The sequence below is a fragment of the Hipposideros armiger genome, unplaced genomic scaffold (assembly GCF_001890085.2).
Source record: "Hipposideros armiger isolate ML-2016 unplaced genomic scaffold, ASM189008v1 scaffold_1184, whole genome shotgun sequence".
NCBI classification, from domain to species: Eukaryota; Metazoa; Chordata; class Mammalia; order Chiroptera; family Hipposideridae; genus Hipposideros; species Hipposideros armiger.
Window position 1 is genome coordinate 20048 of NW_017732534.1, and position 27856 is coordinate 47903.

At 34.9% G+C, this 27856-nt stretch overlaps 1 protein-coding gene across 2 annotated transcripts in view; it reads left to right on the forward strand.

The window, feature by feature from the left end:
• PGR (progesterone receptor) overlaps positions 1–27856 on the forward strand; it is an 82740-nt gene that overhangs the window by 16765 nt on the left and 38119 nt on the right. For both annotated transcript variants that reach the window (XM_019632833.1, XM_019632834.1), the window contains exon 3: positions 9914–10030. In XM_019632833.1, the coding sequence (XP_019488378.1) occupies positions 9914–10030 (117 nt within the window). The remainder of the gene's footprint in view (positions 1–9913; positions 10031–27856) is intronic.

Here is a 27856-nt window from a genome sequence, read left to right on the forward strand (position 1 = left end):
ATGGGGTTTTACTGGTTTCTGGCTTTTGTTTTAATAATGATATATGCAAAAAGCTGTGTTTTTGATGAGTCAATAAAGCAAAGGTGTGTAGAGAAGATAGAGTCTCAATAGTAATTGCCTTCTTTACTAAAAGACTTTTATGGAAAGAGTGCATAAATCACTGATAGGATTATTGCTATGATATTAAAAAATAGATTTCAAGTTAAGGTTACATGTAACATAATACATTTGTTTGATGTTACAAATGTATGATGTTTGCAGAAAACAAGTTGAAATCTTTAGTGATCAAAGCTCTGTAAGATGTCATTACTGTGGTCGATTTTTAACACAAGGTCCTTAAAATACAATAGAATCTTAACAATATTTTCCAACATAATGAGGGATGACAATGGAGATCTCTTTTACCACACAATGGCTTTCTCACTATTTTTTATAGTGAGAAATATTTGAAGGATTTGTCAGATTTAAAGATGAGCTACACATGTTTCTTTATAAAAGGGGATGTGTTCCGAATTGCTGAACTTTCCTCTGATGACAACAGTGTCTCAGTAGCCTGCAATATTTAGCAAAAGGGACACTTCATCTACCCGTTCAAGTTAAAGACAATGTTTTTGATAGAAAAACTAAAGTAACTCCATTTTGCAAGACTTCTTTGTGATGCAGAGAGCATTTTGAAAAACTAGTGTCTGCAAATGATCATGGTTACTTCGTTTTGTTAGGAAGGCATTACAGATTATAGATAAAAAGTAAATATAGATAAAAAAGTTTCATAACTACATAATTAAACAGGTGGAAATAGGATTTTTCTAACTCCTAAGGAAACCTCCGAAGAGCTTCAATGGTTAGGTTCTGAACAGATTTAACAGTAGTGGTGGCATCTATGTGACACTTGTTACAGGTACTTGGCTATCAGCATTACATGAAGCCCAAAGAGGTTAAATGACTCGCACAGGCAAATAGCAAATAAATGGCAGAGCTGAGGTTGGAGCCCAGAGAACCTTCTCTCTTACTCACTACATTGCATTTTATTTGTTATCTACTGTCTTTGTCCTAATTCTTTGTAATAAAAGCTGATTTACATCAGGGAGGGTAGAAGTTTGCTAGCTGAATTTCCAGGGAAAAGAAATGTTGCATAATTGGTTGGTGGAATTGAAAAACGAATAGCCTAAGTAATCTGCACTGCAAACAGTCCATTCATTCACTGCCCATAGCTTCTGGGTACCTATCTTTCACCTTCTCCTTCTTCTCAGCCTTCCCACACTCTCCCACCCTCACTTTCAGCTAATGACTTTGTTTTCTAATTTCCTGAGAAACCTTTCGAAAACTGCTACCACCACATGAACTCATGTGGTATCTGACCCGTCATTGACTTTTCCTCCTCTTACTGGAGCTCTGCATTCCTCTTCAAGGCCAGCCCTCTCCCCTTAAGGTGCACTAGATCCTCCTCTCTACTCAAGGGTAGAGTCCAGCAATTCTCCCCCTTCCCTGTTAAATCATTTTCTTTCCTCTGTGGTGGATCAGTCCCATCAGCCTGTGAGCATGCTATTATTTATTCCATCTTAAAATAAAACCAAAATACTTTCATTATTTTCACTCATCCTTCAGCTACTTACTAACCATTTACTCCTTTTGCAGCAAAACTCCATTCTTCCTTAAACCTATTCCAATCAGTCTTTTGTCTCTGTCACTAACTCCACCAAAACTTCTCTTGTCAAGGTTACCATGTTGCAAAATCTGATGGGCAATTCTCAGTGTCATCTTACTTGATCAGTCAATAGCATTTTACAGTTAATCACTCCACCTACCTGGAAATACTTTCTTCACTTGGTTTTTGGGACACCACACACTTACTTTTTTCAGTGGCTCCTATTCAGTCTCCTCTTCTTTAGCTTTTAACATCAGAAGGCCCAGTGCTGAATATTTAGACATCTTTCATTCTGTTTATATACTTGCTTCCTTGGAGATCTAATAAAATCTCATGGCTTTAGATAAAGCATCTATTGTATATCCTGACTTCTCCCAAATTTTTATCTCTACCCCAAACTTTTCCCCTGAGCTCAAGATTTATATATCCAACTGTTGACCTGATATCTTCATAGATAACTACTGAACATCTCAAACTAATAACCAAGAAGTAGCACCTATCCTACTTTTGACTTACAAAAAAGGACAAATTGATGGAAATTTCAAGCTATGATTTGTTGTTTTTACTATGTACCAGTAAGTGTACTAAGTATTTCATTTAATTTAGACACATTTAATCCATACAAAAGCCTTATGTAGTGTTTACCTTTATTTCTGTTCTATAGGTGGGTAAACTAAGACAGATAATTTTCTCAAGGTGTAGTTAGTGATAGAACTAGAATTTGAGTGAAAGTGTATTCAATTTTAAAGCATTTGGTCTTATCACTGTGTTTTTGGATAACATATGATAGAGAGCAGGTATCCAACCCATAAATAATCAATATTCTGAAGAATAAACTAAAAAAACAAGTTAAGCGACAGTATTAATTGAGTGTGGAAAGTAAGTTCCTAGGATCTGATCACCAGCACCCAGAACAATGTCAGGACATGGGAGATATTTAATAAATATTTATTTATTGAACTGTCATAATTACTACCTATTAAGCATGTATTCTGTATCTGTCATAGTGCTACATGTTTTAGTACACTATTTTATTCAACTCTCAAACAACTTTTGAGCTATTATTTTATAGTTGAGGAAAACGAAGCACCAAGAGGTTAAATGATTTATTCAAGGTCTTACAGTTAATAGGTTGTAGAATCCTTATAGATTTTTTTAAACAAGATCTAATCAAAAATTATTTTATCTGGTCTTTAGTCTCCTTTAATCTAAAAAGACCTCCCACTTTTTTTTTGTCTTTTAGGACATTGACATTTTTGAGGAGTCTAGGTCATCTGTTTTATAGAAATTCCCACAGTCTGGGTTTGCCTGATTTTTGTCCACATGATTACACTCAGATTAAACATTTTGACAAGAGTCTTACACAGGCCAGTGGTTCCAAAACACTCTGGTCTCATGTCCTCTTTACATGCTTAAAAATTGTTGATAGCCTAAAGAGTTTTTATGTGGATTATATCTAACAATGTTTATCATATTAGAAATTAAAACATAATTTTTGAAACTTTTTAATTAATTTATTTTTTAAAAAGAAAACTCACTGCATGTTACTTTTCTAAGCCAAAAAAATTTAATGACAAGAGTGACATTGTTTTACATTTTTATAAGTCATTTTAATGTCTGCCTTAATAGAATACAGCTGTGTCTCATACCTTTGTCTACATTCAGTGTGTTGCAATATCTTGTTTTGGTTGAAGCATATGAGGAAAATGTGTCACACAGATGACTAGTTGGAAAATGGAGGAGTATTTTAATTGTCTTTTCAGTCTTGACAAATGGTGGTCATTTCATTAAGGATTGCAAAAGGATGATATTCTACTATTATTCCTTCTAATTTTATCATCTGTAAATTTTTTTTATAGTTCTTTTTTTCTCCCAAAAGTAATTTGGTAATCTTAAAATACAATTCATACTGGAAGAATTTTTAGATTTTTAATTATTTCCCTTTATCAATTTTTAAAGTAATAAGTTTGTGCCCTTTGTTTCTTTCTCTCCTTTCCTTTCTTACATATTATTATGAACTCATAGCTATTTATATAATCAATGTGTTTGAATCACTTAAATTCTTTTTGATGTTCCGATTGTCTTATCTTTGGTCAGTGTGTCTCTGACACAATTTCATTAACTCTCAATAACATCAAGCTCTGTCACAACAAAGTATTCCAAGATGAACTTGTACATTTCCAGCCCCAGCCATGTTTCCAAGAACCCCTGGTTCCTTTTAGATGAAAATAGTAGACACAGCCACCTGGGTTCTAGCATTTATTGCTGCTGTGGTTGTCTTTGCTTCTGGGCATTTTCAGTGGACAGACATAGAAAATACATCTTTTTTAAAAAGTGGGGTGATCGTGAATTCACACCAACATTTCTCAGCCTTGGCACTGATATTTTGGGCCAGTCAGTTTGTTGTGGGGACTGTCCTGTGTATTGAAGGATGTTTAGCGGCATCCCCAGTCTCTCCTCAGTAGCACCTACCCCTCTGCTGTGTAAACCAAAATTGTCTCCAAGTGTTGTGAAATGTCCCAGAGAGCGGATAGAGGAAGGGGCAAAACTGGATCTAGTTGAGAATTACTGATTTACACTTATATTTCTAGCAACATTAAGATAATCCCTAATTGTTTTATCCATTTGTGCACAAATATATATATTCAAAATGCCAATATCAGCATAACATCTAACAACTTGCTCTGTGGGCTAGTTCTTCCATCCTCTGTATGAAATGTTAGGTCAATCCTATAAGTTTTAATAAGAACAATCTCATTTCAGTAATCAAAATGCACAGGCCAGCATTATTGTCAAAATTCCAAACTCTCACCTACTTTCAGGTTTCTCCTTCGCCCCAGCTCCATACTGCTTGGGGCCTGAAGCCTTCAGGGAAGAAAGCAAGCGATTACCTTCCTCTCTGTTTACCCTGCTCACACTCCCAAGACCCACTAACAGTTGATCAGGATGAAGTCACAGAACGATGGGTTAAAGGGAGGAGCACAGTTATACAGGGCAGGTCCATACAGGACTGTCACTGGAGTTCTCAGTTTTGGTGGATGATTATAACTGACTTTTTCTCTAGCAAAATAGTTCAGTGGGACTCTTGGGGCTATTTCACTGGGAAGCTCTAACTGTAGTCCTGAAAGGCATCTCTTCCCTCTGGACTCCTCCGCCTCCGTCCCCCAGCCTCTGCACTTCCAGTGGCCGGCCCTACACAGGCTCCCTCTGCTGCTTCAAGATGTCCTCTATGCTGTCTTCATAGGTAGAACATTTTTTTTTAACAAAAGACAGAACATTTTATTGACATAAACATTTTTAGAAACATGCTTAAATTAAAGATGTGGAGCCTAATGCCATCACTAAGTAAATGAAACCATGTTACTACCACCAACCGGGTCAAAAATTATTAGCTCCCCGGAAGCTCCCTTGCATCCCTTCCAATCAGTTCCCAAAAATAACTATCATCCCAACTTCTAACATCATAGATGGTTTTGACTGTTTTGGAATTTTCTATTAAAGGAACCATACAGTATTTTTCTATGTCTACTTATTTTACACATGAATTTGTCCACATTTTTGCATGGGTGAGACATTTATTCTCATTGCTATATAATAATGCATTAAATAAATAAAACAGTTTGTACATTATGATATAGATGATTATTTGGATTGTTTTCAGTTTGGGACTATTATGAACACTGCTTCTATAAATATTGTTGTACGAATCTTTTTTTTTTTTGTATATGTGCAAAACAGATGAGTTTTGCATTAGATCCTTCCAGGACCCTGGGAATTTCACTGGTTCTAGACCAGTATCTGTTATTTGGTGCAGGTTCATACACCATATAGCACTGAAGATTTACCTCCAACAAAGGCCAAGATTTTTGTTTGTTTGCTTTGTTTTCAGTCATGGAGTTTTAGACAGATTCCTGGTTTCATTGGCATACCTTGGTAGTGTTTTCTAGCACTATTTGCATTGATAAGAGCCTTTGGAGATTCTCCATTTTATGCAAAGTTCAGTTCCTACCCATCTCGCCCAGTGTTCCTGCCATCACACACCCAGCCCCTTGTGAGCTTTAAACCCCAGTTACCATTTTATGATGGTGTGAAAGCAGTACACATAATAAACTATATGAGATATTGAACACTTTATTATAAAACAGGCTTTGTGTTAGGTGATTTTGCCCAGCTTATTTTGCCCAGGCTAATGTGTTTTGAGCATGTTTAAGGTAGGCTAAGCTAAGTTATGATGTTAGGCAGGTTAGATGTATTAAATGTATTTTCATCTTAATGATATTTTCAACTTACAATGGGTTTGTCAGGATGTAACCCCATCATAAGTTAAGGAGCACCTGTATATGTTTACATTTATTTAGGACTCGTTTTCAATTCTTTCATAACAGGCTTCATCCTTCGTATACTCTCTATTTTGCTCACCTGTTGTTGGCTAGGTTACATCTTTAGGAACCTCTTTAGAAAGTATATCAAGACCTTACTTCCTGATTTTCTGCATATTTGAAAATGACTTTCTGTTATCTTTGAAACTCAATAAACTAACTAAGTGTAGAATTCTTGGGTCACATCTAGAACAAATCTAAATGTATTTGGGATTTAGGAATGTGATAATAATCATACTAGACATTTGTTAAGTACTTGCTATGTGCCAAAATATTCTGAGCTCCTACATGAGCTCATTGAATCCTTTGATGCAACCCTAGGTACTAATATTATCTTCATTTACTTGCCAAAACGAAAAAAGATCACCCAAATAATAAATAGTGAGGTTGAAATGTGAACTTAAGCAATATTGCTCCATACCCTTAACTTCCTATACTACCTCTCAGGTTAATTAAGCTAAAATATCTAGCTGTGTGACCTGAAGCATGTTACTTAACTTCTCAGTGCCGTTAACTCTCTGTAAAATGAGACTAATAATATCTCTAAAGGTTGCTGTGATGATTAAATGAGTTACTATATGCAAATAGCTTGTAACAGTGCCTAGCACATAGTAATTGCTCAATAATTATCTGTTGCTATTACTATTATCATGTGGAGAGTAAGCCGCAGATCTGAGCTTTGAACAAGAAGTCTGACTTTAGTAACTGCTCTTCAACATTATAGTGTCAACAATTAAGATGGCATTTCAATTAAATGGGGAAAAGGGGTTATTTGAAAAACAGTGTTGGGACATATTTGATAAATACTTGAATGAAAGAGGATTTTATACAACTGTATATACAGTCACTTAACACATACTAACAAATAGATGTACTCCAGTTCTATATAGACAGACTGGAAGAAACACAAAAATGAAAATAGTTGCACGATAATGAGATTGTAGATGATTTTCTATTTTAAATTTCCTTAATTTGTTACAAAATTTCTCTAATAATATAATTTATTAAATAAAAATTTGACCAGATAGTCCCTAAATTTTTTCCTTATATACTGAGTTTGAGGTACCTACAGAGAGATGGTTGGAAGATCAGAGCTCAGGATCAGATTTTGGAGTCATGGGAAGATGATGAGACTACCCCTCTAGTGTATACAGTGCAATACAACATGTAATGAGCAAGCAAAGAAAGAGAGATTGGCAAAGGGAACTTAAAAGAGCTGTTGGAAAGACAGATGAAGAGTCAGAAGAGTGCTGGCCCAAAAAACAAAGCAGAGGGCAGGTGAGGAGAGAAATTGCCAGTGGCAAGTTATACAGAAGGTCAAGAAAGAATCTACAGTATTTAGGAATAAAGAAATCTTTGATGTTAACACACTTTATAGGAACAGTAAACACTTTATAAGCCAAATTACAGTATGCTGAGGAGTAAAGGAAGCTGAGTAATTAAAGAGTGCAAATGAAAATGATTTTTTCAACAATTTAGATGACAAAGAGGGATGAAGTCAGGGAGAATTTAGAGTGAGAGACTTCCTTTCTTTTTCTTGATGCTGGAGTTTTTGGAATGGAAAAACTTGAGAAAGGACATCACTGGAGAGGAAGAGACTAAAAATTTTAGAGAAGAAAGGGGGAAATTGATGGGGAAGAATGGAAAGCAGGTAGGGAGGGATAGTTTCAGGAACATGAGAGCCCTGGTAAAAGGGCACTCTTTCTCTGAGATACTGAAGAAGGAAGCGCTGTTGTAAATAATTTAAGACATAGAAATGAGACAAGGCAGCAACATTCCAGCTGTTGGTATTACAGGCTTTTGTGAGTTTTTTGGTTTTTTATTTCTGGATACTTACAACCTAGGAGTAGAGAATAGGACAGCATCCTTTCAAACAATAATTACATCTATTAGCACTGTCTTCTGTATAGGATGGAAAATCTTGCTCCCTATTTTCTGTTCTCTCTTGTGAGAAATCAGTGTCGGGTCTAGATAAATGATGATAGATAGATAGATAGGTAGATAGATAATAGATAATAGATAAGAGACTTATACTTGACTCCCACAGTCATTCGTGTAACCTGCAAATATAACTTGTGGTAGGAAATAAACCAGAGTCAGATCAGAAAGTAGCATCCAGCACACTCTGCTGACCTAGTGAGGATGGATGTGAAGCTTCATGACCACCTTTGTTAGGCAGAAAGCCCCAAACCTGGGTTCGGCAAAATTGAGTCTGGGTAATTGACGTGACCTTACAAAGTAACTGCCATTTTACAAAGTGAGCTGACTGCCAATTCACCCTGTGCGGGGTGGACCCGTCTCACCTGAAAGAAATATTCTTGCATTGATTAGTGGACCATTAAGTTGTTCATTGCTTTGGATGATTCAGCTCTTAACAAGCACGTGCCACATGGATACAAACCACCTACGTAAGCACGTGTCACTTGGCTCTATATAACAAACTCCATCTGCTTTTGGGTGTAGAGATTTAGTATCCTGCTGCTGTGGGAGATGCTGCTTTTGTCTCTGCGTTCCCTTAGTAAACTGAGTAATTCTGGAGACGTCAGCTTCTTTCTTCAGTTTCTTGGCATCTTAGGAAATTTTCCCAACAGCCCAACACTTCTAAATAATAGAATGAACAATATTATGTGAGTAGTACATGAATGTAAGTTTGTGGAGGAATAGCTTTTTCGAAAAGACCATCTGTGCTTTTCCAAAAATGCCAGGTAAGGAACCATTTTATTATTAGCTGTCTCACAGACATGGCCTTTTTGCATGTTGTCATTTGAGTATATCTTTTCTCCCACTTGATTAATTACAACTAAGGTACCTCTGTGTTCCTTTACTACAAACTTTAGCCAGAAGAGTGAATCTGATTTTAATGTCAACTAATATAAAATACTATAGGGAAATTCCATATCTTTTAAAATTATTTTTTATACTTAAGAAGTCTAAGTAAGCTGATGATGTAAAAAGACCTGTTTTTAGGAATTTATTGGAAAATAAGGAATGCCAAAGGAGTAAATTTTCCAGTTAATATTTAGATGTTTAAGTTGAATTTTTTTTTCATTTTTGTTCAATCTACATAAGGTTGTTCTATGCCTTATTAAACAGAACACATTGTGGTTTACAGAATCATCATTGTTGAATATTAAATTCATATTGCAGACCTTTTAAAGGGTAAAAGTTGTTTCCCCTACACAAAATGACCCCAATGTCACATGTTTTATCCATATTTCTTCTGTAATTCTTCTGTCTTCTTCAATGAGTACTTCCCATAGTTTTAAATTGTTCACTCTTTATCATTATTTTTATCCATCATGTTTTCTAATTTGTGGCCCAAATAAACCAGGCAATAAAGTCAGTACAATAAAGCAACATTTTTTACATGCTATTCACAATCATTAGACCCTTTAAGAGGGAATTTTCCAATAAAATTAAACATACAAGTTTTATACAAGGTCTGTTGCAAAGACCTGTAATTCTTTAGTCTGTATCTGTTGTATTAAAGGTTTAGATAATAGAAATAAAAGGGTTTATAGAGCTTGACTCTTTTGTACAACTAATGCTTATCAGCAACATGTAGTTCATCTCGAAATGGCAGAAAGGCCTAAGAACATTCTGATGCTGACACCAATAAGAAGATACACAGAAATCTCTCACAGAAGGTTTTTAAAGGAGCCCTGGAATTGATTTCTAAGCTGTGTTCACCTCAGGTGACCAAGCTCCTGAAGGCACAGGTAAAGCACTGAGCAGGTTTGGAGCATTACCAACTTTCAGATTTGCCAAGCAAGAGGCTGGCGGTGAGCCATGCACTTGCTGATGCACACCGCTCCTCGTTTTCAGTGGTCATTGCATAAAATTTCTAGTGGTCTTTTAGTGTAAATAATTCTTACGTTTTTATTTTTAGGGCAGCATAACTATTTATGTGCTGGAAGAAACGACTGCATCGTTGATAAAATCCGCAGAAAAAACTGCCCAGCGTGTCGCCTTAGAAAGTGCTGTCAGGCTGGAATGGTCCTTGGAGGTAATGCTGATGTTTTACTAATATTTACACTATAAAACTGGTGGTCAGAAAATCCTGGTTTTCTCATTCATCTTTGTTCTTGCTTTGATTTTTCTGTTTTGTTTATTGGTGCCTGAAGGAAGCAACCAATACTATCTAATTAACTTTAAAGATTCCCAGCATGTTAAGCTCTGTTATCAGAAGTGCTAAACTTACCTTTGTTTATGCATATATTGCCTATAAGAATATGTTATGGGAAGTTCACCAACATTTCATTAAGTGACATGGGTTGGAATCTTGTCTCTGCACGCACTGCCTGTGTGACCCTGAGTATGTCACCAACTCATTCTGGGCATCAGTCTCTTTATCTATAAAATGAGAGCATTGAAGTTCCTTACAGATCAAAAACTGATCTGTGAACAGGTGAAGTACATTAACCTCCATCCCTCTCACTCTCCTTCAGTTCTTCCCTTCCTACTTTCATCCCTCATTCACTCTAAATAACTGTATATTGAGCCCTTACACTTACTAAGTACTATTTTAAGTTCTGGGAGTACAGCAGAAAACGAAATGGACAAATTCCTGCCCCTGTGGAGCTTACATTCTAGGGGGTGGAGCAATAAATATATACACATATGTCAAAGGATAAGTGCTATGGAAAGTATTAAGCAGGATGAGTTAATAGGGATATCCAGGAGGGAGCCACTCCCAAACACTTTACTCTGATTAATATGTTCATTTCACTTAGCTATTTCCTAAGCAATAATATCTCTGAAATCTGAGTTTCACATGGTAGTTATAATTTTTTGAAAACATATTTCAAAAATTTATAACTATTTAAATATATGTATATTCAATATACCACCTAGAAACAGCTAAGGTGCCATAAATGGTTTGTGTTACCTTCTGGAAAAGTGTATGAAACCAGTGTTTTTAGAGTGCGCACCTGTTAGGCACCAGGCTTAGCTCTGTCCCTGCTGCCCTTAGGTTTGCTACACTCTAATCCCTAATGAAATAATTATCCAACAGAAGAGTGACAGGACAGGTATCAGACATGGCTAGCAAATAGAGAAAAGGAAAGAATTAATTCTATCCCAGGCAGTTGGCAAAAGTTTCAGAGAGGAGGCTTTCAAAGAATGAATAGAAACCTTATAAGTGGACAGGGAGAAAGGTATGTACATTGACAATACTGTGTATCTGAAAAAATATGCCATGTTCCAGGGATGATTTCTCTGAAAAGTCATTTATTTACTGGGAACAGCAAGGAATGAAGTTTGAAAGTTACCTCGGGCCAGCTGGGACCTGGAGTTTGAACTCTGTTCTGTAGGCAACAGGATCAATGATCTTTCTAACAAACCATCCATGGGCTATGCATGGAATAGAGCCCAAATTTCTAATTGCAGCACATGGGGTCTTTCGTCATCCAACAGCTGCTCTGTCTTCTTCTGAGCCCTTCTCCCACCAATCCTTTGGGAACTCTCCACTCTTTTCACCTGTCTTTGCATGTTTTGCTTTTGTCTGCACCATTCTCCATTCACTCCTTATGAACTCTTATCCTTCATACTAAGTTCTAGCATGATATTTATGTACGTGTGTGTGTGTGTGTGTGTGTGTGTGTGTGTGTGTGTGTGTGTGTGTGTAAAACCTGCCCATCTTCCCAGTCCCTGCAGGGGCAGGGATTTGTAATGCTTTTCATATTTGGGGAGGTTGAAAGCCCTGAGCCAGCCTGGATTGGACCTTGCCCCGATTGTACTGACTTCAGCATTTCTAATCTTAAATTGGAAGATTGACCAAAGTGGAAGTGATGAGACTGATCCACCCAACACCTATGCATGAGGCAGTGGGAATTCATTCTCTCTTTCCTTGCCCATTGCTTCTTATACACCCTCATTGTTGCACTTACTTCACTGTTTTATAACTGTTTTTTTTTACACTAGCATCCCATTCAAGGATTTTCTCCTTCCAAGATTGAATTGTTTGCCAACAGGAATTTCATTTTACTGTTTTCAGCACTGAAGTACTTGTTTACACATTCAATACATATTTGTGACTATTATTTTGAAGTCATTTGAAGTATAGGTCTCTGCAATCTGGAACATAAAGTTCATTTGTAGTCATTTCCAGGACACAGAAAGAGTGTTTGAAGGAGGAAAAAGGGATGTGGTCTAATGTACTGTTTTTCACTTTAAGGGAGGGTGCTAGCCCTTGAGGCAGTCTTCCATTCCCTGATTACATTTATTTTAATCATTTTACTATTATAGCGGAAAAGTGATTAAAATGACCAAAGTAAAAATAATAAAATGCCCAGCCACTGAGAAACTGGGTTCATTTAGAGGAGAGACTTGGGTTCCAGCTAGCAACAAAAGAGATGCTCAGTAAGACACAGAGCAACAAGAATAAAAGAGCTTCAGAGAAGACTCAGAACTGGGATGAAAGGGGAGGATTCCATTCCAGGGGTATGGACTAAAATAGCGTCAGAGTACAGTTGGCAGTAAGACCATGTTGGTGCAAAGCTGTTGTAATTGACTTCAGTTTTCTTATATTTCTTCTGCATAAGGGCCAAATTGGTTCCATTGCAGGGCAAAGTTTAATTCAGAGCTAAATAGCCCCAGCCTCAGAGATTAGAATGAGAAATAGGCAGAAATACAAGCAGATAGTTATCATTGTCCAGGCATATTGTCCTTAATTTTGTGTTCCCATCACCTTCCCAAGGTTCCCTGTTGCCATCCTGTGCCCCAGTTCTCCTGAAATCTATGGATTTTTCTCCCCTTGCATAATTTACTTCAATCAGTGAACCATGTTTTATGGCTGGTGACCATAAAAGTTATCATCTCAACCAGTGAACTACTGAGAATGAAGTGGGGCACTATCAGTAATTAAAACTGGGATAACAGATGTAAACCAAGACTGCTCCAGGCTAACTGGGCCATCGGGCAAGCCCCCCATTTTCTCAATTAAAAGATACAAATGTGTTCTGGCCAAAATGAGTACCTAAATTTCTGGGGATGTACATGAAATAGTCAGATGTTTACTTATATAACATTTATATAGCAATTTAGTTCAAAACCAATATTTAAGTCATATTCAAAGATCTATTGATTTAGCCGTGCTGCATTTCTACTCTCACATTTTATGAACAATCTTATTCAAACTAGTTTTACAAACTGTTAGCAGCAGGATCTTTGATTCAGTAGAGCCACTTTTTAAAAAAAATTAAAATTTATTGGAATGACAATGGTTAGTAAAATTACATAGGTTTCAGGTGTACAATTCTGTAATATGTCATCTATATATCACATTGTGTGTTCAACAACCAGAGTCATTTCTCTTTCCGTCAACATATATTTGATCCCTTCCTGTTCTACTCTCCCCCTACCCCCTTACCCTCTGGTAACCACTGAACTATTGTCTATGTCTATGAGTTTTTGTTTCTTTCTTTGTCTTGTTCCTTTGTTGCTTTCAGTTTTATATATCTCACATACCAGTGAAGTCCTATGGATCTTGACTATTTCTGTCTGACTTATTTCACTTAGTATAATGATCTCAAGATCCATCCATGTTGTCACAAATGGCACTATTTCATCTTTTCTTATGGCAGAGTAGTATTCCATTGTGTATACATGCCACATCTTCTTTATGCAATCACATATTGAAGAACACATTGGTTGTTTCAATATCTTGGCCACCGTAAATAAAAAGGAACCCTCATACACTGTTGGTGGGAATGCAGATTGGTGCAGCCGCTATGGAAGGCTGTGTGGAGATTCCTCAAAAAATTAAGAATAGAATTACTATATGACCCAGAAATCCCTGTCTTGGGTGTATACCCAAAAAACATGAAAACATTTATCTGTAAGGATATATGTGCTCCAGTGTTCATTAGAGACACTTTTTAAGTCAGCTAGTTCTTTTTTTTTTATCATTTTATCTAAAATGTTTGATATGTAGTACTCTTTGAATCCATGTACAGTAAGTACTATAATTGAAAATCTATCTTGAGCCAAATATACCCATTCACATAGTATAAAAGTTTTAATATTAGTCCCGTGTTTTTCGTTTTCATGATTCCTCATAATATAACAAGTTTCTGCATTATTCAATTATGAAATATATCAAGCCTACCAAAAATATTTTTAAAATAAACACCTATGTCTATATCGCTCAATTTTAATATATTATTTTCCATATTTTCTTCATTTTTGTTGTATTTTATAGGGAATGAGATATTAGAGCTATTTTGACACTTCTGGTATGTTCTTTTCTGAATTCATTAGACTCATTTCTTCCTCACAGATCACCATACTGAATTATTGTTCAACATCTCCACACTTGCAACTCATGTGTATGAATCCTTAAGTAACACAGTATTATTTTGAATCTTTTAAAACTTTTTATATAAATGGTATCACATTGTACATCTTCAATTTGCTTCTTTCACTCAACTTTATGGGGTTTTTTTAGATTTATTCATATTTTTACATGTAACTAAGATTTCATTTTAACTTCTTTGTGATAGATTTTATGAACATTCCACAGTACGTTTGTTTCTTGTGTTAATGGATATTTATTTATTTTTTTGTAATTCTAGAATGTGCTACAATAAACATCCTTATACCTGTATTTTTTTATTTTTTATTTTTTTGCATATGTTTGAGAAGTTCTCTAGGCTATATATACTAGAAAGGGAATTTCTGGTTCACTAAGATTTTATCTTCACCTTACTAAATGTTACCTAATCACCAAATCACTCTCCAAAGTGTTTGCTGCCACAAATGTATATAGTTCTTGTTACCACACATCCTCACCTGTACTTGGTATTTTCAGACTTTTTAATTTTTCTGATTTAATTGGCATAAATTTGGCATCTAACTTTGGTTTAATATGTATGTCCTTGATGAGTGGTGAGGGCAAATATTATTTCATATATTTATTGGACATTTATATTTCTTCCATGAGCTGGCTGTTCATATCCATTAGCCATTATGATTCATAAAACTTACCTATATATTCTATACTGATTCTTTGTTAGTTTTATGCAGTCTATGTCTTGACATTTTACTGTTAATGTCTTTTTTCTAATTTTCATATAATCACATGTATCAATAGTCTCCCTTTATATCCTTTTCTACCCTGAAATCATACAAATAATGTACTAAATCTTAAAAGTTTGTTTTTCACATTCTTGCACTTAAATTATCTGCAAGTGGGACGGCTGAGTGGCTCAGTTGGTTAAGAGCTCGCTCAAGAGTGTGAGTTCTGAGCAACAGGGTTGCCAGTTTGATTCCTGGCCTGAGCTGAGCTGCTGCTGAGGTGCCAACAGGTGGCATGATGGCTCATCTAAAAAAAAAAAAAAAAGTCTACAAGCACTTTTTTTTAACATAGAGAAACAGGAATGAATATAACTTTATTTTATTTTCCATGTGGATAACCAGTTGCCACACATTTATTGGCACAATGGTCCTAAAAATTTTTATAGTGCACTCCTATATAAGTAAAAATGTTGAGTTTTCATCCTCAGTAAAGGTCCATTTACAAATAAATGATACATATTCACTACTATCAAATTATATGTTGTGATGCTTTATTTTTATTTTCTTAGAAAAATATTACAATTACTATTTATATTTTTAGTAAGTATCATTACAAATTCCACTGGAATTTGTAGTGCCACCTCTGTTATATGTCAAATTTTCATATGTGTTTGCTCCTCTTCCTGGTGTTTCTATCCTCAGTTATATACACTTGAACCATTACTACACTGTTGGAAATAATATAGTTTTATACATCTTGGTACCTGGTAGAATAATTCTCCCTAAATTACACGTCTTTAAAAGTGTTGGCTTTTCATGACTCTCTGAATTATTCTTTTAAAATGATGCTTAAAAGGTTTATTCACCATGATACCTAACACTTAAAACCATGAGTTCTTACCCCTGGGAGTCAGATATATGAGTATCAAATGTTTTTGTCTCTTTTTTATTTTCCATTAGATAATCTCTACAAACCTTCCGAACTACCACTGACTGAAGTTATTTCAGGTTAATTTGTCTTCCCCCAAAACAACATATTGTTCAAAATAATTCAGAGGGTTTCATAATATTAGATGGTGCTTAGGGACTAGTATATAATGCAGTATATTATTTTCTGAGGCTTAGTTCTGGGATTAAAAAAACTCTTACTGTATTCAAGGCATATACGAAAGAAAAATTCGTTCACTTCCAATGTTAACTTGTGGCCAACATCACAAGCTGAGAAATATGATGGTGGTTCATTTATTTCATAAGTGGATTTGCACAGAGGTTTATTAGAAAGAAACTGGCAACACACTCCAATATGTCATAGTCCTGATATTGTTCTCCCTAGGAGAGTCAGTGGCAAAAGTCTGGAGAGTCCAATTCTTGTAAACCAGGAAGAAGATAGTTCATAGGATTAGATTCTAATTGCTAGTCCTGTATTCAATTTCTGGAATAAGGGAGGTGGGTATACTGGTGGTTTTTGGAGAATGAGAGCCTTCTTTGTAATGATAACCAGTGTTGCTCATGGTTGGACTCTTCCATAATTAGAAGAATTTCACTGTAGTAATAATTTCCTATACACTACTGAAAATGGAGCCCATGTCTTCTCCCTCCCTTTCTTCCTTCCTGTTTCTCACTCCTTGAGAGTTCTCATTTCTGACATAGAGACCATTTGAATAACAAAAGGTGAAACAAGAAAGAACATTGAAAAACTTTTAAAAGATTTAATAAAATCTATGCTATTATAGAATATTAGAGGTCAGAACTATCAATGTTTTTGACTTGTCATGACATAGATTTAGCAGGTTGTTCATATCAGCTTCAACAACTATGACCTGATTATAAGAATTATGTTTGAATTATTTGGTCTCCTAGTTGCATATGATTCTTGTTTTTAATGAATCACTTCCCTTACCTTCACCAGGTCACAGTGAACTTTTGCATTTTGTTCATTGCTGTACAGTACTGAGTAGGGAAGGTAGTTACACCGTGAAAGATAGTAATACATCTTCTTAGATGTTCTGCTTAACTTCTTTCCTTTAGAAAACATTTTTTGTGTAATGACTCACAGAAAAAAATTCTGAAATAAATACAGGTCTGTATTTTGCATTTGTGGTAAAAATGCTAAACTATTATAAAGGTAATTAGCTTTTTCAAAAATATGTAGCTTTCTACATAAAGGAATGATTAAATGCATAGTTATGTTTGCTGACATTTTTTTAAAGCTGGAGACTATTTTTATAGGGTTGTTTATTTAGTTTTATTTTATTTTGATACAGAGCTTCATCCTCAAATTGTAAAAGGTTATGTTAGAAAGCCATTTTTCTCTCCTACCTCCTCTGTCTAGATTCATCCCTACTTTTCTTGGCAAAGAGAATAACTTTCTGGGCTGCAGAGTATGGGTTGTGTAGTAAAGTTTTGTTTTGTTTTATTTTATTTTGTCTCCTCCTGCAGTTAAAGCCAACAAAGCCTCAATTCCTTTTTTGAAGAATTCCAAAACTCCTGAATTTGAGACACTGAACAGTACCTTTTTAGGAGTATAGAAGCTTAGTCTCTGCCTTTAATTACAATGAAAACTGAAATTATCTTCTCTCTTTAATGCAGGAATTGCTGTGGGTAATACCTGCTGCACCTACCTCTGTAGACTTCTCACAGTCTTCATCTTAGCATCAACTTTTCTACCTAAACCTCTGAATTAATACGCCTCTCCCCGCCCCCGCGCCCCCCCACACACACACACTGCTTCCATTGTTTACCTCATTGAAGCCTGCAGCCAAATAATGTCTTCTGGTCACTGATTGTTGACCCTAAATGCTATCCCACATACTCTGTAAGGATATTCCTTAGAGTATTCATTCTCACGTCTTTGCTTAAAGTTTTGGGGTTTTTTTGGGAGAGAGGGACATTGTAGGGGCTGTTTTAATGGCTGCCAGCTAGAACCGTTCAATAGTATATACAAGTATCTACTATTTTCTAGACCCAGTAAAAAGTCAAGATTGAGGGGTATAAATATTCTCCACTTACAGTCTGACTTTATTTGAATAATTGAGACATTCACTCCTTTAAAAAAATAGCTCTCTAGTATAGATTTTTGGCAAATACTATTTTACTTATAGTTTGTATTATCTAGCATCTGTATTTTTTTTTAAGTGTAGATACAGGCACACTGTTTTGATCTAGGAAGTAGAGGTGGATCCTAAAAAAGGAGAAGCAAGCTACATCAGTGCTGTAGGGCTTGTTAGAGCATGGTCCTATTGTACTGATCCCAGCAACATTCTCTTGCTAATCCAAAGTAAGAACGTGTATCTAGACATAATTTCTCACAGCTTCTGTTGGGATAATTGCTGTAAATCACCCAGACTACAGCAATGCTTATTATGACCCTCATCATGTCAAAGGATTTGTACCATTCCTTAACTGCTTGCTGATCTTTACCCTCTGTTTCCTCATCTGATTTACAGGAAGCCTCTGGCTGACATAAAACTTATATTTTAATATCCCACATAATACTCTTCCTTTGCTTCTATGCAACAGGTCCAGCATTATCACATGAACACCTCAAGTCATCCATTCAATATAAAATATTTTCTTTCCAGAAATAAAAATAGAAAGGGAGACCACAGCAAAGTAAACAGCACTCATTTCAGCACACGATCCAGAATTAGTAATCATTATTTCATTCAGTCTAATAGACTTATCTACATGTTTGCTTAATTTTTTTTCAACTAACCCTTTATTTGGTTTCCTTATTTTGAAATACATTTTTTATAAATTCCTTCTGGCAATTTTTTAATGATCAACTCATTTTTCTACTGAAAATGCCTTTATTTCAACCTCTTTTTTTTTTCTTTTTCACACGGGAGTCGAACTGGCAACCTTGCTGTTAAGAGCACACGCTCTATCCACTGAGCCATCTGGGGGGCAGCTCAGCTCAAGGTGCCGAGTTCAGTCCCAGCCGTGGGTGGGCATAGCCCACCATTGAACAGGCAATGTTGTCATTAGGAGCATGTGATCTCACCAGCTGAGCCATCCTGCTGCCTGTTGGCAGCTCAGCGGCAGCTCAGCTCCAGCGCAGCTCACTGGCCTGGGTGGGACTAGAACCAGTGACCATGTTGCTCAGAGCTCGTGCTCTTAAGCAAACTCCTAACCAACTGAGCCACTCGGCCGGCTCTCAGCCTCACTTTTTAATGATTATTTTGCTGATTATAAGATTTTAGATTGACTTTTTTTTTCTTCACACCTTAAAAATGTTAGTCTACTATCTTCTGGCCTACATCTTTTTTTTTTTTTTTCTTGAGAATTCTCCCGTAGATCTAAGTTTTTTTAGGCAACATTTTTTCTACTTGTATAAAATGTTTTTATAGTTAGTTCTCCAATTTCACTAAATGTAACCAGTTATAAATTTAATTATATTGGGTTGTTGGAAAAGTCATGACACATTTTTGCAACGAAAAACAGAAAAAAATACGTCATGACTTTTCTGACAACCCGATATTTGTTCTACTTGGAATCATCATGACTCCTAAATCTGAGAGTCTTTCATTAATACCAAGAGAATCAAAACCATCCCAGTATTCTTCAAATACTGCTTCCCTCCTTATTGCCTTTTTCTACATTCGGAACACTTCTGAGACATATGTTAGGCTAGCCCATTTACCTTCCATATCTATTTATCCCATTTAATATTACCTGTATCATTACCTGCCTGTGCTATATTCTGTGCAATTTAACTTCCAGGTTACCATTCTTCCTTTGGGTGATGGTAGATTTTTTTTAAAGACATTCTGCTTGGTAGTTCTATAAATTTGTCTGTTTCTTTTACTAGCTTTTCCTCCCTGTTGTTTTCATTATTTATCATATATCTTTAATAATTATAAACATACTTTAAACATGCCTATTGCAAACGTATTCAATACTTCCAAAGCCCCATAACTGAGAATCTAGTTATGCCATTGTGTTGTGGTAGTAAAAATTAAAAAAAAAACACTTTTTTTATAAAGTTTCATAATGATTATAATGTAAAATACTCCCTTATACAAATTTCAGGTACCAATGGTTTAACAACTGGCTTTCAAATTTTCTGAATGTTTGATAAGTTTTCACAAGTCAGTATGAGCTAGCACACTGTTTATTATTTCTGCTAGTTTCTACATCTCATTCATTGTGTCCTTTGTAATTTTGGATTATAAACTCATGTTTGGAATAGTTTAATTTTTTTTTTATACTGAGGGCTTTAATTGAGGGAGTTTCGCTCCAGAAAGAATTTTCATTTTATTGCTGCAGGTACCTTAGGGATTTCATCAGTGAAGAATCACTTTTCATATTTACTTGTTGCGTCTAGGTTTCTCATACTTTGCATGCAGAATAATTTCAAGCTGTAAATCTGGGTGATGGAGACCTAAGATTAAGAATGATCATAGCAGACTTTTTCCCATGTTGACCCAAGGATGAAACAGGCGTGCTTCCTTCTCACGTCCTTTTGTCAGTGGATAAAGACATTCTTCATTTTGGATTCCTTAAAAATTTCTGACTTTTTGAGAAACTTAGATATGCATTTAAGAGGATGTTGGTTATGTTTTATTCATCATTTTTAGGTGTCCTGGAGAAGGAGATTTGTAAGTTACCTAATCTACATTTGCAAGTAAGGAAAGTTTATATAAAATTTTATGGCAATTTTAATCAAATATATTAACTCCACCTTAAAAACTTACATGTTGTCAGTAGGTTAGAAAAAAGATTTTCAAAGCACTTTGGAGATGGTATAGCATTGTAATAACAAGTAAGGGTGTAGAGTCAGAACAAGTCGGGTTTGATTTCAACTTCACTAATAGTTGTGGATTCTCGGGCATATACCTTATTCTTTACACATCTCTGTTTTCTATTAAAACCATGTAATGAAAGTTATGATGAGGGTAAATGAAATGATATATCTAAAGCATACAGTACAGTGCCTGGCATACAAAAAGATTTAATAAGTGGTGGTTTAAAGTATCTTTTATGTCTTGACACCATTTATGCAAACAGTACCATTAGCAAAATAAAGGTTTAGCTTTAATGAAAAACACACTCTTGTATCTTCTAAATTTTTTTATTATTTGTAGGAATCAGTGAAAACTCAATGCAGATATCTTGAAATTGAAATTAATTTACAGAGTTGTAGTTAGTAGAAGCATTTAATTAACATAATAGTTATTGAATATTGTTATTATATATATTTATGCTTTCAAACCACGTTTCCTATGGGAACATAATCTAAAAGAAAACGTGTATCTTTTCACATAGTAGAAAAATTTCCTAAATGTTAGAAAATATTTCTCAGTTGAAGTTTTTTTTTTCCTCCCAGAGGAAAAGGTCTTATTTGTTTTCATTTTTAGAAATGCTTTGATAAGCTGTTTGAGGTAGAACCTATGACCCCAACAGCATACAAAAGATATTTGCTAATTTGATCTACCAAAGGCAAAAAGGAGAATTTATGTTACTTAGAATGGGATAGGAGGAGGTAGAAGATGTGAGGTGAAAAAGGGAGGTAAGAGTGAGATGCTTACTATATGTACTATGTTCCTTGGCCTCCCAAATCATCTACAAAATTCTATTAAAACATGGAAAATGTGTGGTATTGGCTCCTTCTCCTCCAAATCTGTATACAATGCCATTGTCTTCAGGCATATAATCTGACTAAAGAGAAGTCTGAGATTCTAATATATCCCTTTGTTGATGACCTGCTTCTTTGGCCTGAATGCATTTCTTAATCCTTGAATTTCAGTAACCTCATCAAGGTTTAGCTTTATCGTATTGATTTTTCTTGAAACAGAAAGAGCCCTATTTGATCTGAAAATGTAAGTCTCATAAATTAGCAAAGTAGTCTCTTAATATCATCAAAGATTTTTTTCTATTTCATGTTTTCTTTCCCTTTTTCATTGTCCCCAATCATAACCTGTATGTTAGCTCTCTATTATTCTCTGTCTTCTGCACCTGTCTTCTTAACTCACTTTTAATCCTTTTATACTCCATTTAGTGATTGTTCTCAAAATCTCAGTCTGAACTTCATGTCACTGGTTTCAGTTTTATACTTGCAAGTTCTCTGATTTTATTCTTCTTAGAAGGTTTTTAAAACTGTGATGGCTCTTTTTTCATTTTAAAAATATTTTTTCTCAGCCATCTCCCATTTTATCTTATGTTTTGTAATTTATCTTCACTTCTATTTGATGTTGTTTTTCTTCTTTGATTTCTTGAAACTTAGGTGCCACTTTGTCTTTGAAACACAGTGAAAGGATTGCTTAAGTCCATTTCCTACAAACATTTTTCTCCAACTTGTATTCACCTGATTTTGGCTTTTATATTACCTTTTTATCATTTCTAAAAATATTTTTGCTTAAATTCCATACAATATACCTGCTATTTATTATACATTCAAGTCTGTATAAGTCTACCTTGGCCTACTATTTGACTTAGTAATTGTTAGCTGGCTCCCACTTGCCTTCCTTCCTGGTTTGATTATTCCCTTACAATTTGAGCTAAAAGACTTGAAATCTCAGCTATATCATTTGGTATGAAAGAGACGGAAACAATGGTTGGGACATAAATGAAGCTTTGATTGAAAGGTGTCAACAGCTGAAGTTTTTAGGCATATGTGAACCCCAAACATTCTCCTATGACAAATGCTACAACCTCTGCCCTCGATTGTGTCTATTGCTAAAGGAAAATTCCCCTTAGATGTCCTCCCATTTTTCAGAGAATGGAAGTTATATGACAGGAGGACAGATTATTGTTGGAACCCTAGTGGCAAACAGGTTTTTTGTTGCTAAGCAATTTTGATTTATTAAAAATTGAGTATTACTACTGTATATGAGGTGCTGTGCTATCATCAAGGAACTTGCAGAGACAATACGTAACATAAAATACTGTAGCCTGATAGAACATGAATAAATGCTAAGAAATAAAAACAGAGAGCAGGGTAGAAGGTGTTAGGGATTAGTGTACATTTATCTCTGCTCAGTCAAATATAATCAGTAACTACAGAAGTAATTCCTGGTTTCCCGTTGCTTCTGTCTACTCTACATCTTGTCTGGGTTGCCCCTCAAATGTAGAAAATCAGCTCATGGGGAAAAGTAATTATGTGACTACATGGTCCTCATCTAGCTGTCTTTTGCCATTCTATTATGAAAATTGGCCTGAGGACTTCAGTTCTGTGTTTTCTCTGCGTCCTTCATATGCCCCAAGTGAAAGGTCTCTTACCCACCACTTTTAACACACATTAAGACACTATATGGATATGGTATATGTTCCTGGGTTCTGTATTCTAGTCTGTTGATCTATATGTTCATTCCATGCAAACATTAATACAATACCATCCTGCTTGGATTATGGTAGTATTATTGCAAATAGATTTTAATATGTAGCATGGCATCTATTAAAATCAGACTTGCTCTTTTAACAAAATTCTCTTGGCTATTCTCATATACATTTATTCTTCTCAATGAACAGTAAAAGCAGCATTTCCAGCTTTAAAAACATATTAGATTCTGATTGAAACAGGTAAAATTTATGTGTTAATTTTGCAGGATTGACACATTAAGGTTTCCAGTTCAGGAACAAGTCTTTTCATTAATCACAGGTTTGTTTTGTGTTGTAATTTTTAAAATTTTTAAAATTTATGTTTTAATGATTTTTTAAATTAGTTGCAGTTATACAAAACAACATAGTGAGTGATTAGACACTTATATACCTCACAAAGTAATAACCCCAATAAGTCTATTACCCATCTGACACTGTACATAGTTATTACAATATTATTGACTATATTCCCTATGCTGTACTTGACATCACCATGACTATTTTTTAAATTATAGTTGACATTCAGTATTATTTTATATTAGTTGTAGGTATACAGTGTAATGGTTAGACATATATATATAATTTATGCTCAATCTGATAAATCACTATACATAGTTTTTACAATATTGACTATATTCCTCATACTGTACTTTACCTCCCCATGACTATTTTGTGACTACCAATTTGTACTTCTTAATCCCTTCACCTTCCTCACCCAGCTCCCCAACCCCTCATCTAGTAGCCATAAGTTTGCTCTCCATATCTATGAATCTGTTTCTGTTTTTATTCGTTTATTTTGCTCTTTAGATTCTACATGTAAGTGAGATCATATGGTATTTGTCTTTCTCATTCTGACTTATTTTACGTCACATAATACCCTTTAGGTCCATCCATGTTGTCGCAAATGGTAAGATTTCATTCTTTTTTATGGCAGAGTAATGTTCCATTGTATATATGCACCACGTCTTCTTTATCCGGTTATCTATTGATGGACATTTAGCTTGTTTCCATATCTTGGCTATTGTGAATAGTGCTGCAGTGAAAGTAGGGATGCACACAATTTTTTAAATTAGTGTTTTGGATCTCTTTCAATAAATACCCAGGAGTGGAATTGCTGGTTCATAAGGTAGTTCTATTTTTAAATTTTTGAGGAATCACCATACTGTTTTCCGTAGTGGCTGCACCAATTTACAATCCCACCAACAGTGCACTAGGGTTCGCTTTTCTGCACATGCTTGCCAAAACTTTTTTGGTTGATTTATTGATGCTGGCCATTCTGACAGGTGTGAGGTGATATGGTTTTTATTTGCATTTCTCTAATGATTAGTGAAGTTGAGCACCTTTTCATGTCTATTGTCCATAGATATGTCCTTTTTGGAGAAATGTCTGTTTAGGTCCTCTGCCCATTTGTTGACTGGGTTGCTTGTTTTTTTAGTGTTGAGTTGTATGCAGTTTTAAAAAAATATTTAGATATTAACCCCTTATCAGATGTATCATTGGCAAATATCACCTCCCATTCAGTAGGCTGTCTTTTTGTTTTGGTGATGGTTTCCTTTGATGTGCAAATAATAACATTTTAGTTTGATTTAGTCTCATTTGTTTGTTTTTTATTTTGTTTCCCTTGAAAAAGGAGATACAATACATCAAAACATTACTAAGGATAATATCTGAAAGTTTATTTGGAGTTGCCTATATTTTCTTCTAGGAGTCTTATGGTTTTGAGTCTTACATTTAAGTTTTTAATCCATTTTGAGTTTATTCTTGTATGTGGAATGAGAAGGTGGTCCAGTTTCATTTTTTTGCATGTGTCAGTCCAATTTTCCCAGCACCATTTTTTACCCCAGTGTATATTCTTGCTTCCTTTGTCATAGGTTAAGTGACCATATACGCATGGATTTATTTCTGGACTCTCTATTGTGTTCCATTGACCTATTTGTCTGTTTTTATGCCAACACCATGCTGCTCTCTTACTATCGCCTTGTAGTATAGTTTGATATCAAGTAGCATGATACTTCCAGCTTTGTTGCTCTTTCTCAATATTGCTTTGGCTATTCAAGGTTTCGTTGTGATTCCATATAAAGTTTAGGATTATTTGTTCTGGTTCTGTGAAAAATACCATTGGTTTTTTGAAAGAGATTGCATTAAATCTGTTGACTGCTTTGGGTGGTATGGACATTTTAATGTTGATTTTTCCTATCCATGAGCATGGTGTATACTTCCATTTATTCTTATCTTTTTCAATTTCTTTCTTCAGTGTCTTACAGTTTTCAAGTACAAGTCTTTTACCTCCTTAGTTACATTTATTCCTAGGTATTTTTTTAATGTAACTATAAAAAGCATTTTCTTAATTTCTCTTTCTGATAGTTTGTTATTGGTGTATAAAATGCAACCAATTTCTGGATTTTGTATCCAGCTACTTTACTAAATTCATTTATCAGTTCTAATAGTTTTTGGTGGAATCTTTGGCATTCTTTATATATAGTGTCACGTCATCTGAAAATGACAGTTTTACTTCTTCCTTTCCCATTCGAATGCGTTTTATTTCTTGTCTGATTGCTATGGCTAAGACTTTCAGTACTGTATTGAATAAAAGTAGTGAAAGTGAGCATCTTTGTCTTGTTCCTTATCTTAAGGGGAATGCTTTTAGTTTTTCCCCATTGCATATGATATTAGCTGTGGGTTTGTCAGATATGGACTTTATTATGTTGAGATATGTTCCTTCTATTCCTCCTTTGCTGAGGGTATTTATCACAAATGGATGCTAGATTTTGTCAAATGCTCTTTCTGTATCTATTGATATAACCATATGATTTCTATTTTTTATTTTGATTATGTGGTGTATCACATTGATTGATTTGTGGATATTGAACCACCCTTGCATACCAGGGATGAATCCCATTTGATCATTGTGTATGATCTTTTTAATGTATTGCTGAATTCAGTTTGTTAATATTTTATTGAGGATTTTTGCATCTATGTTTATCAGGGATATTAGCCTATAGTTTTCTTTTTTTGTAATGTCTTTGGTTTTGGAATCAAGGTAATGGTGGCCTTGTGGAATGAGCTTGGGAGCTTTCCCTCCTCTTGAATTTTTTGGCATTTTTTGAGAATAGGTGTTAATTCTTTTTTTGAATGTTTATTATAATTCACCTGTCAAGCCATCTGGTCCTGGACTTTAGTTTGTTGGAAGCTTGTTGATTACTGATTCAATATCATTAGTAGTAATTGGTCAATTCAGACTTTCTGTTCCTTCTTGATTCAGTCTTGGGAGATTGTATGTTTCTAGGAATTTATTCATTTCTTCCAGGTTGTTAAATTTATTGGCCTATAATTGCTTGTCATATTTTCTTAAAGTTTTTAATATTTCTATGGTGTGCATTGTTACTTCTCTGTAATTTCTGATTTTATTTTGTTTGGGGCGGGGGTTCCTCTGTTCTTTTTTTCTTGACGAGCCTGGTTAAAGTTTATCAATTTTGTTTATCTTTTCAAAGAACCATCTCTGGATTCATTGATCTTTTGTATTTTTTTAACCTTTATTTCATTTATTTCTGCTCTGCTGTTTATTATTTCCCTTCTTCTACTCTTTGGGCTTTGTTTGCTGTTCTTCTTCCAGTTTTCTTAGGTCTAAAGTTAGTTTATTTATTTAAGATTTTTCTTGTGTCATGAGGTAGGTCTGCATTGCTGTGAATATCCCTCTTAGGACTGCTTTTGCTGGGTCCCGTAGATTTTGGGTAATTGTGTTTTCATTTTCTTTTATCTCTAGGTACCTTTTGATTTCTTTCTTGATCTCATTGTTAACCCATTCAGTGTTTATTAGCATGTTATTTAGTCTCCATGTGTTTGTGTGTTTTTTAGGTTTTTCTTTGTATTGGTTTCTAGTTTCATACCATTTTGGTCAGAAGAAGACACTTGATATAATTTCAGCCTTCTTAAATTTATCAAGACTTGTTTTATGGCCTAACTTTATCTATCTTGGAAAATGCTCCATGTGTGCTTGCAAGAATGTATATTCTGCTGCTTTGGGGTGAAATGCTCTAAAAATATCAATTAAATCCATCTGGTCTAGTGTATCATTTAAGGCTGCTATTTCCTTGCTGATTTTCTGTCTGGAAAATCTGTCCATTGGTGTCAGTGGGTTGTTAAAGTCCCCTACTATAATTGTGTTACTGTTGATCTCTGCCTTTTTGTCAGTCAATATTTGTTTTATATATTTAGGTGATCCTATGTTGGGTGCATAGATATTTACTAGTATTATGTCCTCTTGTAGGATTGATCCCTTTATCATTATTTACGTCCTTCTTTGTCTCTTATTATAATCTTTGTTTTAAAGTCTATTTTGTCTGATATAAATATCGCTACTCCAGTTTTTTTTGTTGTTTTTTTTTTAAAGATTTTTATTGGGGAATTGGGGGGATGGGAACAGCGCTGGGGAATTGGGGAAAGGGGAACAGACAAGTTGCTGTCGTTTTGTTCTTCAATCTAGTTGTGGAGAATGTTG